The 16,124-nt window shown below is 48.4% G+C and overlaps 1 protein-coding gene across 1 annotated transcript in view; it reads right to left on the bottom strand.

Annotated features, from left to right (window-relative positions):
* Positions 1-16,124, bottom strand: part of ARHGAP17 (Rho GTPase activating protein 17) — a 156,806-nt gene that overhangs the window by 79,310 nt on the left and 61,372 nt on the right. The window contains exons 3-9 of the mRNA XM_030211990.1: positions 13,579-13,683; positions 12,785-12,861; positions 5,797-5,908; positions 5,562-5,638; positions 5,181-5,292; positions 4,264-4,332; positions 2,275-2,356 (exon numbers count right to left, since the gene is read on the bottom strand). Coding sequence (XP_030067850.1) covers positions 2,275-2,356; positions 4,264-4,332; positions 5,181-5,292; positions 5,562-5,638; positions 5,797-5,908; positions 12,785-12,861; positions 13,579-13,683 — 634 coding nt within the window. The remainder of the gene's footprint in view (positions 1-2,274; positions 2,357-4,263; positions 4,333-5,180; positions 5,293-5,561; positions 5,639-5,796; positions 5,909-12,784; positions 12,862-13,578; positions 13,684-16,124) is intronic.

Below are 16,124 nucleotides of genomic sequence, written 5' to 3'. Positions count from 1 at the left end.
TTTTCAGTTGCTGCCTGGGGACTCCCCAGATGCTAAGAAGACAAGTGGAGGAACTACACAAGCCCAGTGTGAGCCTCCGAGAGGTCACCTGCAGAAACAGCTTCATCTCTTAACTGGAGAGCACATTTTCCAAGCTGCCTTGGGTGTTATGCAGTGTTTAGCAGTTCTGCATCATGCTACATTCCCTCCCTGTCTACGAAGAACTCCCGGGCCACCTTGGTGCATATGAGTGCGTTAACAGCGGAGAAACACCAAACGCCCATGAGCGAACAATAAGACTGGGCAGGGAAACTGCATAACTGGGTGTCAGCAGTTACAAACACACTTAACAACATAAGAATTGCCATACTAGGACAGACCAAAGGTCCATCCAGCCCAGCATCCTGTTTCCAATCCAGGTCACAAACACCTGGCAAGATCCCCAAAAAGTATAAAACATTTTATGCTGCTTATCCCAGAAATAGTGGATTTTCTCCAAGTCCAACTTAATAATGGTCTATGGACTTTTCCTTTAGGACGCCGTCCAAACCTTTTTAAAACTCTGCTAAGCTGACTGCCTTTACCACATTCTCCGGCAACGAATTCCAGAGTTTAATTACTCACTCTGTGCAATTCTATACGGTAACACTTAAGCGCCTTAGGGGCCCCTATACGGTAACACTTAAGCGCCTTAGGGGCCCCTATATGGTAACGCTTAAGCGCCTGACGGACCCCTGTACTAAGCCGCAGTTGGCACTGGTGCCAACCTACCGCACACCGAAAAGCACTGTCATGGGAGGTGCTGAGGCATCCCGCGGTAGTGTGCCAAATGTTTAAAAAAAAAATTTTGGTGCAGGAGACATGGTTATGGGCAGATAGTAGGCATGTCCAGCGCTGAACGATGTGCTGCTTGATTAGGGCGGGAGTAAAGCTGGAGTCCTTACCGCACAGTAAGTAGGTGGCGGGAAGGGGCTCTTGCAGTAATGGCTACACAGCCTGTGGCCATTACAGGAAATTAGACAAATGCAGCCATTTTTCCGCGGCTCTCAAAGTGGCTGTAGCGTGTGAAGAACCCAACAGCTCCAAAACAGCGCCGGTCACTTTTGAGTGCAGTTAGTAAAAGGGCCCCTTAGTGCGCAACAGCAGGGGAGGGTGTCACACATGGGAGGGGTACGGCCCTGATAGGTGCACTGCATGGCCTGCTATACATAGAGGCATATTTTCAAAGCACTTAGCCTTCCAAAGTTCCATAGGTTTCTATGGAACTTTGGAAGGCTAAGTGCTTTGAAAATATGCCTCATAGTACACTTCAAGCTTAATCGGTCCTAGATATATGCAATTATTTCTTATATACTTGTCTCAACCTTATTTTCCACTTTTTCAATTTGTTCAATGTTTTGCCTCAGTAGTTGCTCATTTACCAATAATTATTTTTTGGCAATTTATTTAGCACCAAATTCTTCATTGGCTTTTACGCAATCACTTTGATTATATTTTAATACTGTAAGCACTTTGCAGGGGTAATCCCGAGAATAATGTAGCGAGGCAGGCGCTGAAAACGGCGAAGGGGGAAGTCCTTGACACAGCCTAGCTGGCGAAACATGCATGTCGGACAATTTTAAGCCCCCCAGTCTATCTATAAAGATAAGTGCTTAAAGTATTAAAATATAATCAAAGTGATTGCGTAAAAGCCGATGAAGAATTTGGTGCTAAATAAATTGCCAAAAAATAATTATTGGTAAATGAGCACCTACTGAGGCAAAAAACTGAACAAATTGAAAAAGTGGAAAATAAGGTTGAGACAAGTATATAAGAAATAATTGCATATACTGTATCTAGGACCGATTAAGCTTGAAGTGTTGTACATCTAGGGTTCCTAACAATATATACTGAAGATAATATCAGTAGGCTGCTATACATTGTGGCACCTAAATGTGGGCGTGGACAGTTCGGGTATCTGCTGACATTCTGTACCGGCGTCTTTGGCTCACAGATGCCGTTGTAGAACTGATGCTCAGTGAACGGCCAGGTTAGAGAACTGCCCCCGCCTCCCCCCCCCCCGGTGTATGAGCAGAAGAAAGAAACCAGCTAAAGCAGCTTCAAAATCCCCAACCAAGCGTCCTCGGATGGAAAAGTAGCACCAGTGAACAAGGAAAAGGTGAAAGTGAGCATCAAGCTGAGAATTTGGGAACAGCGCAGAGAAGATCTTGCAGGGAGGTGGACAGAGGCAGAGCGGAGAGCAGAGAGGGCAGATCCTTAAGCTGGGAAGCAGGAGAGCGCGCTCCGGGACATTACCTTGTTGGGCTCGGATTTCGGGAAGCACCTTGTCTAACACCGCTAGCGCTTTTCTATGGTAGTCGGCCTGCACTTCCAATAACTGAGGACAGAACCCACATTAAAGACAAAACAGACATTAGCTTGAAAAAGATAAACTAAAAATCCCTTCATCATTCTGGGCTTTGGAACTGCAGACATTTGTTTTCTTAATATAACCCTTCAGAGGAGTCATTTTCCCTAACATGTGCTTGTTTTAAGACTTTCAGCTTCTAGGTACAAGACGCTCAGGATCACTCTTCCAGGGGCTGATGTCACGGACTCAGATGAAGTCGCTCCCTGGAACAGTTTTCCTGATCTTTGCTGCTGGACCCTCTCCTAGGGTTACCATTTTGTGTCCTCTGAAAAAGAGGACACATGTCACGCCCCCTACCCCGCCCCCGCCACGCCTCATGCCACGCCCCCTTCAGGTCGGGTTCCGCCACGCCCCCCCCCCGTCACATAGTCCCCTCCCCCCCTCACTTACTATCTAGCCCTGGTGGTCTAGTAGCGTCTTCTCTTCGGGGCAGGAAAGAGCCCCCTCTTTCCTGCCCGGAGCGCTGCCTGCCCTTGCCTGCTGCATCCTCCTCGGTATGGCTGGGGATTCAAAATGGCCACCGAGAGTTGAAGCGGCCTCGCGAGAGTTCAAATCTCGGCGGCCATTTTGAATCCCCAGCCAGACCGAGAAGGATGATAGACAGGGGAGGCAGCGCTCCGGGCAGGAAAGAGGGGGCTCTTTCCTGCCCCGAAGACGTCACTAGACCACCAGGGAACATGGTAAGGAAGGGGAGGGGATGGGAGACCAGGTCACGACCCACGGCGCCGATCGCGCGCCCACCGCACGCACGCGCCTGCCCGCACCCGCGCCCACGTTTGTCCAGAAATCCGGACAAACGTGGGCGCGGGCAAAATCCGCCGGACGCCCCGGACATGCCCTCAAAAAGAGGACATGTCCGGGGAAATCCGGACGTATGGTAACCCTACCCTCTCCACCCCAATTTTTGTAATTAAATCACTTTCACTTTTTTTATTTTCCAGCAACTCTCCATTCCCTTGGTCCTGTGGAAGCAGCAGTAGCAGGAGGACAGTCACCTGAACTGCATCAGCCAAGTGGATCCTGTCCCCTGTGGTCACATGTGACATGTCTGAACATGGCTGTTCTGAGAGCTAAAGGGAACTTAAAAAAAAACATTTTCACTGGAAAGATGGAAGAGTAAATCTCTAGGAGACACAAAGGGGACAATTTTCTGAGTCATTCAGTTGGATATATTTTCCTCCACAGCCTGGCTAAAACTGTGCAAGCTTTAGCCAGGACTGGGCTGGTAAAATGTTGCATATACATTACATTTTCAAATGTACACATGCTGCAGTGCCTCACACACAAACGGCAATGGAAATTGTACACGTGGCTTTGCTGATTGCACTCTGCAACTGCTCATTTTCAAAAGGAAATACCCCTGGGGCTTCCCTTTGAAAGCCGGCTGCAATGCACCAGGAGTAAAAAAAACGGACCCATTCACTGAATAATGTGGGCTGTTCAAACTGGCCCCAGAATGAGCACCGTTGACTTGCAGTCTACATTTTTCAAACACAAACTGAAGACCAATTTCTTAAAGAAGAAAAACAATATAAGACCCTGACCCAATGTAAGCAAAGTAACCAAGTACGACAAGTCCCAGAACTACACGTGGATCACCAGAGCAACAGCAGCTGGCTCAGACTATAAGGAACGGAGCCAGATGCAAATCAAGCTTCCTGTTTCCCATGTGAAGGCCTGAAGCAAGTTCCTTTGCATGCTGGGTCCTCAGTTCACCCACTTGTAACGTAAAACTGCAGCTTAATACAAGTGTTCCTTGAACATGTCAAGTTGTGTTACCGAACACCTGCTATTACAGAACTTAAACAGGGTTAAAAAAGGCTACAAGACACTTTAAGATATACAGCTGTAAAAAGAGGAAAAAAAAAGTTTACCGTGACAAAATATCTTCCATAGTCTCCCTCACGGGAAATATAGTTATACATATCGGCAGCAAGTTGATCCTTGGGGGAGAAAGAAAGCACCATGTCAAATCCTGTCTATGCCAGGCCTTCTACTTAAAGCTACCACAGATACCACCATGGTTCAAACTATGGCAGAAGTCCAACAAGCACTGAAAGCAGTAATGGAGGCCAGAGCCTTCCGAGACTGAGAGAAGAGAAAAGCCAGCGGGGAAGTTCGACAAGAAGGCAGTTCTGGCCAATACACAAGGAGAGCGAAAGCTGCCAACTACCATCCACCCAATAGACCAAGTACCAACCCTTCTATCCTCAGGATACAGGAAATGTGCACCCAAACCTTTCACCCAATTAAGAGGCTGAAACCGACTCGAAATCCATGTTCCGCCTTGTTTCAGTTTCGGCCAAAAATGCCTGTGCGTTGTTGGCTGGAACCAAAACTATGCGGCGCACCCACAACTCCCTCCCTCCTCCTCTCAGACCGAAAAGTCTCCCCTTGTAATAGCCCCCTCCTGGGCCTACCATGTTGGACTCACTGGTGGCTAGCGGGGATAAGCAATCCCCACTTGCTTCTGCCTCAAAATGGCTTCCAAGACCTGCTGCTGGTGGTCATGGCAGCCATTTTGAGACTGGAACCGGCACGGGCTGGAGTGAGCGGGGATCGCTCTTGCCCCCACTAGCCACCAATGACATGGTAGGCCCAGTGGGGGCTGTTCGGTGGGCAGGACCAGTTTCGTTTTCCGCTTTGGCTTCTGCTGAAAAAGTGGCCAATTTCAGCCACAGATTCAGTTTCGATCACCCAATAGACAATAAAAACACTAACACAGTACCAGACAGCCTAAACCAATCACCAACCCCTTATACCCTCAGGATACAGGAATCTGCACCCATACCTTGCATTGCTCAACTTTATTACCAGCTTCATCCATTTCTTCTTTCAGCGAGTCTATTTTGGAAGGATGTACTTGAAAATTTGTTCCTATAGACTTATGCGCTTGGTTCCACCTGTAGGAAGAATCTCATAGTTAGCGTCAACAGCAGAAGGAAGTCCAATTTGTACCACAGATAGTTGAATGGAGTGGGCCCCCTTGGTCAAGGACCTGGCCAGCGTATGCCCCCATGTCCTCACCAGTTAGGGAGTTTGTGGGACAGGGGTGGATGCTGGCTTCTTTGGTCATCTCCACACGAACAGGTGTTTGCCTACACGTTGCACGTACAGAACTGTAGCGGGATGGGCACTCCGTACACATTTACCCTGCAGTGACCTCTCTTACCTGGCCCTCACTGAATCCCAGTCCAACACTAGCTTTGCCAGCTGTTTCCGCTGCTTCTGAATATTAGGGATTTCAGACTGTGGAAGATAAAGCAAAGGGTCTCATTAATGCACATCTATGAAGATGAGAACAAAACAGCCTTCCCGTCACAGTCCAGGAGATTACATTCTGTTCAGAGGGTCCCAAGCCAAGATGCCTTCTTGCCCAAGCAGTAGAGCGGACTGTGCAGACGTACCTCTGTGAGTTGGTTCAGTGGCTCTAAAATCTCCTTCCCTATCTGTAGTTCGTGTTGCGAGAGCTCCAGACCCAGCTTGTTCTCCGCTTCACCGCAAATGTCCAGCATTGTGCTAGAGAGAAAGGAAAGAAGAAAATATTTCTTAAGTACGTAACTGTTGCCATAGTGGGACAGACCGAAGGTCCATCAAGCCCAGCATCCTGTTTCCAACAGTGGTCAACCCAGGTCACAAATACATGGCAAGATCCCAGAACAGTAAAACAGATTTTATGCTGATTATCCTATGGATTTTCCCCATTTTAATAATGGTCTATAGACTTTTCTTTTAGGAAATTATCCAAACCTTCTTTAAATCCTGCTAAGCTAACTGCTTTTACCACATTCTCTGATGACAAATTCCAGAGTTTAATTACACATATTTTCTCCAGTTTGTTTTAAACTTACTACTTTCTAGCTTCATTGTGTGCCCCCCTAGTCCTAGTATTTTTGGAAAAAAAGATTCACGTCTACCCGCTCCACTCCACTCAGTATTTTATAGACCTTTTGAGGGCCTGCGACTCACGGACCGTCTCCTGCAAGACTCACATCCTCACCCTCTCCTCCCCATAAGTGCTGTTTCAGAGACATTGCCAAATGCTTTCAATGACCTCTACTGGCAGAACTGTGAAATTACAGCATGTTCCAGGACCTTGAGACAGTACTGGGAGGAGGAGACATGAGACAGAGTGTAATTTCAAGAGCCATTTGTACACATAAAACACAGAAATGGATTCTTTTACTATATAAGTGGGTAAAAGGGGTCGTTGTTCACCTGGTACTTATAAAATATTTGCATATGTATCCCAACAGTGACTTAAGAATAGCGGGCAGTTTTGGAGCGTCCTATCTCCCCGGATGAGTTAGGCAGGTGATCAAACAGCTCCCCGACCCCGAGGGTAAGTCTCCGGGCGTCTCGACAGCCTGCCTAATGATTTTTTATAAGCATTTTCAAGAGGAATTGGTTTCACTGCTGGCTGAACTTCTTAATGAGGTTCAGAATGGGGTGGGATTTAACACCCTTCCATGATGGAGGCCTGGATAGCAGGTCATCCCTATACCAGGGAAGACAATCTGAAAGTGCATCTTATCGTCCTATTTCAGTTCTCAACTCGAATGTGAAACCCCTGGCCAAAGCTTTGGCTAACTGCCTTTCTGTTGTTCTTCCTTTAATTCATCCAGATCAAGTTGATTTCGCTCCCCACTGTCAAGAGATGGATAATGTACGCTGTATGGTGGATTTAATCTATTATGCTAAGCAGGATCATCTTTCCACTTGTCTTCTTGGCCTTGATACCGAGAAGGCTTTTGACAGAGTTCATTGGCTGTTTCTGAACCAGGTGATGGAGTGCTTTGGTGTTTGCTCCTATTTTCAGGGTTCTGTACGTATCCATGGAAGTAACTTTGCAATGTTTTCCCTGACTTGGGGCAAGCGTCAAGGGCATCCCTGGTCGCCAATGCTTTTTGCTCTGGTGATGGAGCCATGTACGGCTGCAGTTCGGGACCATCCAGATATTTCTGGTATGCGGGTTGGGGAACGGGAGTATAAGTTGGCCTTGTTTGCTGATGACATTCTCCTTTCCCTGTTGCGCCCTTTGGTATCTCTTCCCAACCTCTTGAAGGTTATTGATGATTAGTCAGCAGTGTCAGGCTTTAAAATCGATGTCCGCAAAATGGAGGTGCTTGCTCTTGGTATTCCTCCGTTGGTGTTGGCAGCCCTTCAGATATCCTTTCCTTTCTGATGGGTCTACAGGGGCCTTAAGTATCCTGGGGTCATATTGACCCCATCTTTTGCTCACATGTTTAAGGCCAATTACCCTCCTTTGGTTCAATTGTTTCACAGGGACTTGGAGAGCTGGGCTGGTGTTGAGTTGTCTTCTTTGGTCATCTTGCGACACTGAAAATGAACATTTTGCCCGTTTGTTAGGTCTCGGGGGGGGGGGGGGGGGGTCGTTGTCGGGTCTGCAGGATTGTTGATCCAGTTCATTTGGCACAATAAGTGACCCGGATTCCTCGGACTGGAGGAAGGGGGTCCTGGGGTTCTCAATGTGTTTTGGTTCTACAAAGCAGCCCAAATCCACTTGGCACTTGAATGGTTCCAGACTCAGCCTAAAACATTTGGTTCATTTGGAGCAGACTTGTGGGGCCCAATTGCTGCATCGTTTATTTTGGCTTCCTCGCAAGTATTGCCCTTCCTTGGGGGGTGTTCGTCCTTCCATCTCAACTACTTTTTATTAATGGGATGCCAGTCTCATCCCAGGAGCTTTTTCTCATTGGGCTACTTTGGGTTTAGAGACCTGGAACCAACTTTTTGATGATGATCTTTAGCTTCCTTTTGCTACCTTAGTCTCCGACTATTGGGTTCTGCCCCATGAGATTTAGGTCAGGTGCTTTGAGAGGACTCCTTTCTGGAGGACTGCTGTGAGGATTTCAGGGGCACCCGCAGTATCATTTCATGTTTGAATAAATATCTCCGCTCCCACTCTTCTCTTTTACACCGCTGTAATTGGTAGCATGAACTGGGGAAAGCCATTGAGGATGGTGACTGGAACATTATGGAAAAGGCTCTACTGAACGTCTCCGTACCGTTTCAAGCAAATGCAGTTAAAGTTATGTATAGATGGTATCTTACGCCAATACGCCTTCAGCATGTGTTTCCTTCGGCCTCACCTTTGTGCTGGAGGAGTTGTGGAGAACGTGGGACAAGGGGTCAGGGCCTATTGTTAAGCAGTATAACATTGTCTTCAGAGCTGATATCTCATCTGATCTGGTGGTCTCCAGTTTACTTTCTCTTTCCCAAGAAGCCTCTAGGTCTTACCAGGTGACGAGCCCTGTTCGTATGCCCTGCTATATGTGTGGCACATGTGACCTTGGCAGCTCATTGGAAACAGTCAGTCATCTGTTCCTTCTTTGATGAAGTGGGTGAATAAGCTTTGGTAAATCTGTGACATGGAACGTCTCCTGGAGGTTGGTCATCATACACTGGCTATATGGGAAGGGATTTAGTAACCTTTTCCGAGGCATTCTTGATTATGTTGTTACTTTTGCTTAACCTGCTTCATTTCATTCTGTGACAAGTGGGCGGGGGGGGGGGGGGGTGGGTTCTTTTCTGTTTTTTTTTTTTTAAAACAAAATCTTAAAAATATATAGAGGTGTTTTCTGTTTTTTAGGGTCTGCTGTTGGGGAAACTTTGTTATCTTGTACTTGCTTATATTGGAGGCATGGTCTTGCTTTTGTTTTCTGTATTTGGCTCGGTTTCCTGACTTTATCAATAAAGACCTAAAAATAAAATTAAAAAGTGCATGTGCAAATGTAGAAAAATAAACTGGGAAATGTGTTGTAAATGTAATTTAAAGTGTGCACACTCTTTTTGAAAACTGGTATAATTAATGAATGATAGAGGATCAAATTTGGGGGGTGGGGGGGGTTGCGCTATATGTTAAAGAGGGAATCGAGTCAAGCAAAATAAACATTCTACATGAAACAGATAGCATTGTGGAATCCCTGTGGATAGAAATTCCAGGTGTGAAAGGAAGGAGTATACTGGTAGGGATGTACTACCATTCGCCAGGAGAGAACGAGCAGGCACATGAAAAAACGTTTACAGAAATTAGGAAAGCTGGCAAATTGGGTAACATTATAATAATGGGCAATTTCAATTATCCTAATATTATCTGGATATATGTTACATCAGGGAGTGCTAAGGAGGTAACAGTAACATAGTAGATGACGGCAGAAAAAGACCTGCATGGTCCATCTAGTCTGCCCAACAAGATAAACTCATATGTGCTACTTCTTGTGTATACCTTACCTTGATTTGTATCTGCCATTTTCAGGACACAGACCGTAGAAGTCTTGCCCAGCACTAGCCCCACCTCCCAACCACCAGCCCCGCCTCCCAATCTCGGCTAAGCCTCTGAGGATCCATTCCTTCTGCTCAGGATTCCTTTATGTTTATCCCACGCATACTTGAATTCCGCTACTGTTTTCATCTCCACCACTTAGATGTAATTAATGACTGCTTCTTGGAACAATTGGTCCAGGAACCAATGAGAAAGGGAGCTTTTTGGGATCTAATCCTTAGTGGAAATGTGGGGCACAGTACGAGAGGTAATGGTGTTAGATCCACTGGGAAACAGTGAGAACATCAGCAAAATTCACCCTTTCCTCTCTGAGCACACCACCCCAACTCTTGTCCACTCTCTCATTACCTCTCACCTTGACTACTGCAACCTACTCCTCACTGGCCTCCCACTTAGCCATCTATCCCCCCTTCAATCCGTTCAGAACTCTGCTGCGCGTCTTATATTCCGCCTGAACCGATATACTCATATCACCCCTCTCCTCAGGTCACTTCACTGGCTTCCAATCAGATACCGCATACAGTTCAAGCTTCTCCTTCTTACCTAAAAATGTACTCAGTCTGCAGCCCCTCATTACCTCTCTACCCTCATCTCCCCTTACGTTCCCGCCCGAAACCTCTGCTCACAGGACAAATCTCTCCTCTCAGTACCCTTCTCCACCACCGCCAACTCCAGGCTCCATCCATTCTGCCTCTCCTCACCCTATGCCTGGAATAAACTTCCTGAGCCCATACGCCAAGCCCCCTCCCTACCCAACTTCAAATCCCTACTCAAAACCCACCTCTTCAATGTGGCTTTCGGCACCTAACCTTTATACCTTTCAGGAAATCTAGACTGCCCCAATTTGACGACCCCTATTTGACTGACTGTACATTTGTCCTTCAGATTGTAAGCTCTCTGAGCAGGGACTGTCCTTCTATGTTAAATTGTACAGCGCTGCGTAACCCTAGTAGCGCTTTAGAAATGTTAAATAGTAGTAGTAAATTTGAGCTGATATTTGGAGTCACTAAGGAACAGCTTTTAATTTTGAAAAAGGTGACTGACAAAATGAGGAAAATGATTAAAAAGAAGCTGAAAGTGTTGATGTTTAAGTATTTATATGTAGGTAGAAGAATGGAGCAGCATGCCCATTATTTAATTTTTTTTTCTCTCTTTCTTTTCTTTCCTAACCTCCATCCCTAGAGGGGGGGAGGGGGGATTAGGGTTATGGAATGGGTGGAAGGGTTGGAACCTTCAGAGGTCCATAACGAATACAGGGAGGGATGTTATAAGAGTAAAGATATCCCCCCTTTAGTTGATAGATATGACAAGGTGTTGAACTGGAAGACTGGAGTGAATCCAACACTTCTCACAAGTTGCAAAGACCTCAGCTCCAATTAGATAGCGAAGGTTAAGTGTGGGTGGGGAAGGTATTGCATTGGAATTTTTCTAGCTGACAGTATGGAACGAAGGGAAGTTAGGTCTGCAGGGGAGGGGTTTATTTGTTCTTCATCACGGAGGGAGTGCTGTGGGATGCTAAAGAGGAAATGTATTGACGACTATAAGAACGTATGTTGATTATCTATACCTTTGATTTACCTCATTGAGATGTTTCAACTTGTTTATATTGGGGTTTTTGTTGTCAATAAAACGATTTAAATTAAAAAGATGCTGAAAGGATCGGCTGCAAAAGTTAGGTGTGAACGTTGTTTAAAAATCCACAATAGAGGTGTGGAATCACCAACAACCAATATCTAACAAAAACATAAATATTCCACAAAAGAAACTTACTGGATTCTTTAAATGGAAGGAAAAGCCTCAAAGCGCTAAATTACAAGATTTTAATAGCTGTACATCGTATATTCATCACTGGCAAAAACCTTCCATGAGAACCTTATCCTGTCTGACGTCAAGTCTCAATATAACAATCACATTTTCTTAGAGGCCAGAGCACTTATCAAGCAGTGTCAAGAGCTGATTCACTTGCGATGCCTCTAGTGAGCATTTGGAGAAGTCTATTCGTTAGAAACAGAAGCTCAGAGTTTCCACCTCCAGAAGTTAAACCAATGCTTATCCAACTTTCTGTGGCCGTGACCTCATATCTACAGCCACAGAAGTACAGCATGTGACCCAAGGACCGACCTTTGAACTGCACTGCTGCTCCCGACATTCCTACAGCATCACTGCCGTCATCCCCTCTTTTCAGTGGAGCCCCTGCAGACCCAGCTACAGAATGGGCAGGACAAAAGGCCCAGGCCAAGGACTTTTTATTTATTTATTTTGGCTGGTCCTGGTCGTGACCCCAGATGCAGCTTTTGCGACCAGAGCTTGGGAAGCACAGAGCTGAAGAATCTAAAATGGATTGAAGCACCTTCTATTTCTGTTGCTGACGAAAGAAATCCTTAAGAGGCAGAAAAGTGAGCAAGAATTGTGAAGCATCTATGCTGGACTGTGAGGTGCATCTTCGGGAACACAGGCACAAGGCCCAGCAGGTGCCCTGGGGCCAGTGGCATTCCTAGGCTGGCTGACACCCGGGGGGATCGCCGATGGCCCCCCCCCCCCGGGTGCAGCGCGACCCCCCCGGTGCATTTTCACCTGCTGGGGGGGGGGGGGTGCCGTGCGTCTCTCGGCTCCGAGTCCGCTCGTTCCCTGCTGCTCCCTGTTCCGCGCAGAGGGAGCAGCAGGGAGGGAATGAATGGACTCGGCCAACAGGCGCGTGGCACCCCCCCCCCAGCGGCGTGCACCCGGGGCGGACCGCCCCCCCCCCCCTTTGTACGCCACTGCCTGGGGCATGGAGGAACAGTAACAAAATTGGTCTTTGAATCCTGAAGTTCATTCCGTTCTTGTAGACACTAAAAACGTGTGTCAGACTCCTAAATTGGTGATGTGCAGGAAGGAGCCTTCAGGAAACAACATGGAGCTGCTCAACTCAATCCACTGAGCAGAGACCTGGGCTGTGCTCACACGTCAGAGGCAGGAGGGAAATGACTGCAGTTTAACTCCAGCAAACCTCTGTAACAGGCTCCCTTCTTACCAAACTTGTGCTCTGCTACTCTGGCTCTTCTCTTCACTCCACAGCACTTCGCACACTGCCCCGCAGCTCAACTTACCCCAGCAGAGTCTCATCAGTCAGCAGCACAGCCCCTTCCTGCATCGTCTGAGAGAGGACCATCAAAGGCAGCTTTTTCTGATAAGAAGGAACAGTGAAGCACGACAGGGTGATTATTATTTCATTCATTAGGATTTATTTACCGCCTTTTTGAAGGAATACACAAGGCGGTGTACAGTAAGAATAGATCAAACATGAGCAATAGACAATTACAGCAGTAAAAATATTTAAAAAACAATACAAAGTATGGCATGGAATACTACTTACAATGTCAACACAAAACATAATAGAACATTTTAATTGACAGCGAAGGGTATAAACAAAGATGGAACTTACAGATAGGTAAGAGAGTAAAAGGAGTTAGAAAATAAGGGACTAATTTAAAAAAAAGTTGCACATGAGGTCAGAGAGATGGTTAAATATCTCAGCTAGGGCAGGATAGACAGTTATGTCTAAAAATATTCACGTTCAACGCCAAAAACTGGCTATATGATGGTCTAGTTAGGCTGTAAACCCTCTCGTTCCCCCCAGCTACCTGACTGGCAAATTTCAGGCTGCAGCAGACTGGGAAGTTCCAAATTTCTTGCAGTTGGGGTTGCTAAGAGAGCAGCCATGTTAGCGAGCTTGCCCCATTGTGCTGGCAAAGAACGAATTCTAGAAACTGTTACACTGGATATGATGTCTAAGACGGTGGGGGGGGTGGGGGGGGGGAAGGTGCTAGTCAGAATTTCTCTCTTCCACAAGATCACAGGCCTTTGGGTTACGGCACTTCTCCTGGGTTATGACAGTACTTACGTGTCTTTTATCTGCATCTGCGCCAGCTTGCCCCTGCAAGCAGCCTGCCAACCGCTTACAAGAATTGTGGCACACTGTTCGCACTGTGTCAAGCCTCCTCTCGATCTAGAGAAGAGATCACACACAAAATCGGCACAGAGAGAAATTGTTTCCATCTTGCATTTATGAACGTAGTCTTTCTAGATACCAGCTCAAGGCATGTTTATTATTTATTACGAACTTGTTATACCACCTATTCCGACGAGCAGGTCAAGGTGGTTTAAAAGAACGCCAGTAAATATACGGGAAACAGGACCTCTCTGATACTAAGAAATGGACAGTACCACGTACTCATGGCTCAGTCATCGCCAAAGGGCAAATGGAAGAGCTGAGTTTTCAGGACCCTGGGGACAGGTCGTATCATAATTTTAGGACTAGATAATAAAAAGCTGAACGTCTTGTGGTTTCGTAATATGCAGGACCAGCAGATGAGCATCCAAAGGATCGTAAGGCTCTACTGGGGGAATATGGAAAAATTAGTTTAATACGCCTCCCGGAATTCTGCACACAAAATCTGCAAGTTTATTAGTCATAATTTAACCAATATTTCAGCCCCCCCTCCCTGTGCAGATACCATCCATATTTTTCCAGCCTCCTCCTTGCACCCACATAGCATCAACCTTTCCTCTCTCCCTCCACCCACACACAGCATCCACCATTTATTTTATTTTTTACAGCCTGCCTCAGGGGCGTATCTGAACTTCAACAGTGGGGGGGGGGGGGCCAGAGCCGAGGAGAGGGGGCACATGTTAGCCCCCCCACCCCCGCTGAAGACGAAGATGACGCAGACGCCACCACCACCACCCCACCCGCCCAACTACTTTAAACCCCCCCCTCCTCCCGCCGTTGCGCCTCACCTCCCTTTCCTGGCGGGGGTTGGCCCGCCAGCCGAAGTCTCCGTCCTTCCTTCCTTTGGTCACTCCGCCATCACGCCTCACCTCCCTTTGCTGGCGGGGGACCCCAACCCCCGCCAGCCGAAGTCTCCATCCTTCCTTCGTTTGGGTTTGGTGGTTTCTGACGTCCTGCATGCTGCACGTTGTACGCGCGTGCGTGCAGGACGTCAGAAACCACCAAACCCAAACGAAGGAAGGACGGAGACTTCAGCTGGCAGGGGTTGGGGTCCCCCGCCAGCAAGAGGAGGTGAGGTGCGACAGCGGAGGGGGGGGGTTGAGAGTGTCGTCGGTAGGGGGGTCCAGGCCCCTGTGGCCCCATAGCAGATACGCCCCTGGCCTGCCTTCCTCCATCCACATTGTTTTTACAGCCCCTCCCTCTACCCATAGAATGCTTTTTTTTTTTTTTTACCCAGCTCTCTCCCGGCACCCACATCCATACTTTTTTTTCAGCCACTCCTGCACTCACTCGTGAGGTAGGAGGAGCTGCATGGGAGTATCTCTTCGGGGCAGGAAAGAACCCCACTCTTTCCTGCCCGCTACCGCTGCTCTGGGTTGCTGCTACCATTTTTTCCAAATGGCCGCCGAGACTTCCTGCAGCAGTCTCATGAGATTAACTGCTTGAAATCTCGACTGTCGTTTTGAAAAGACAGCGGCACCGGCCTACAGCAGTGGTAGCGGGCAAGAAAGAGTAGGGTTTTTTTCCTGCCCCGACTAGCAGGGCCGCCGAGAGATTGGGCTGGCCCACGCCCCCCTCGCCGCTGCCGCTCCCCCTCCACCCCCCTCGAGGTCGCCACAGCCACTGCTCCCCCCGAGGTCGCCGCTGCTCCCCCCTCCACATCGCTGCCACTCCTCCCCTCCGTCCGCCACCAGGCCGGGCCCCCTGCATTGAAATCGCAGTCTGACCAACGTAAAAGCAGTGCTGCAGGCAGCAGAACGCCTCCCTTCGGCCCTCCTTCACTCCTTGTGTCTCGCCCTCGCGGAAGTTACGTCAGACGAGAGCGGGCCACAGGGAGGGAAGGAGGGCTGAAGGGAGGCGTTCTGCTGCCTGCAGCGCTGCTTTCACGGAGGTAAGACTGCGATTTCAATGCAGGGGGGCAGACGGTTGATGATGGAGGGCGGGTGGGCAGGCCCGTGCCAAGGGTCTGTGCCGCCCCCCTGCAGACGAACAGTTGGCGCCCCCCCCCCCCGCAGATGAACAGTTGGCGCGCGCGCCCCCCCCCCCCCCGTGAAGATGATCGCGGTGCGCCCTGGGGGCCTTTAAATCTTTTACTTGCAGTCGCAGCAGCGTCTGTGAAAGCGGAGCGCTGCCGACGTCTCCCTTCCCTTCGCGCTGTTGGTTCCCTCAGTGTCCCGCCTTCTTCTGACGTCAGAAGAAGGCGGGACACTGAGAGAAACCAACAGCGCGAAGGGAAGGGAGACGTTGGCGGCGCTCCGCTTTCACAGACGCTGCTGCGACTGCAGAAGTAAAAGATTTAAAGGCCTTGGCGGCGCGGGGCGAGGGTAAGCACCGCGGCGGCGCCCTCCAGAGGTGGGCGCCCTCCTGCGGTGCTTACCCCGCTTACCGCATCGGCACGGCCCTGCGGGTGGGACTGCGGCACTGGGCCCCCCTTGGAG

This window comes from Microcaecilia unicolor, chromosome 8, assembly GCF_901765095.1.
Source record: "Microcaecilia unicolor chromosome 8, aMicUni1.1, whole genome shotgun sequence".
Taxonomy (NCBI): Eukaryota; Metazoa; Chordata; class Amphibia; order Gymnophiona; family Siphonopidae; genus Microcaecilia; species Microcaecilia unicolor.
The sequence above is the reverse complement of the archived record's forward strand: the minus strand, read 5'-3'. Positions and strand labels throughout refer to the sequence as shown.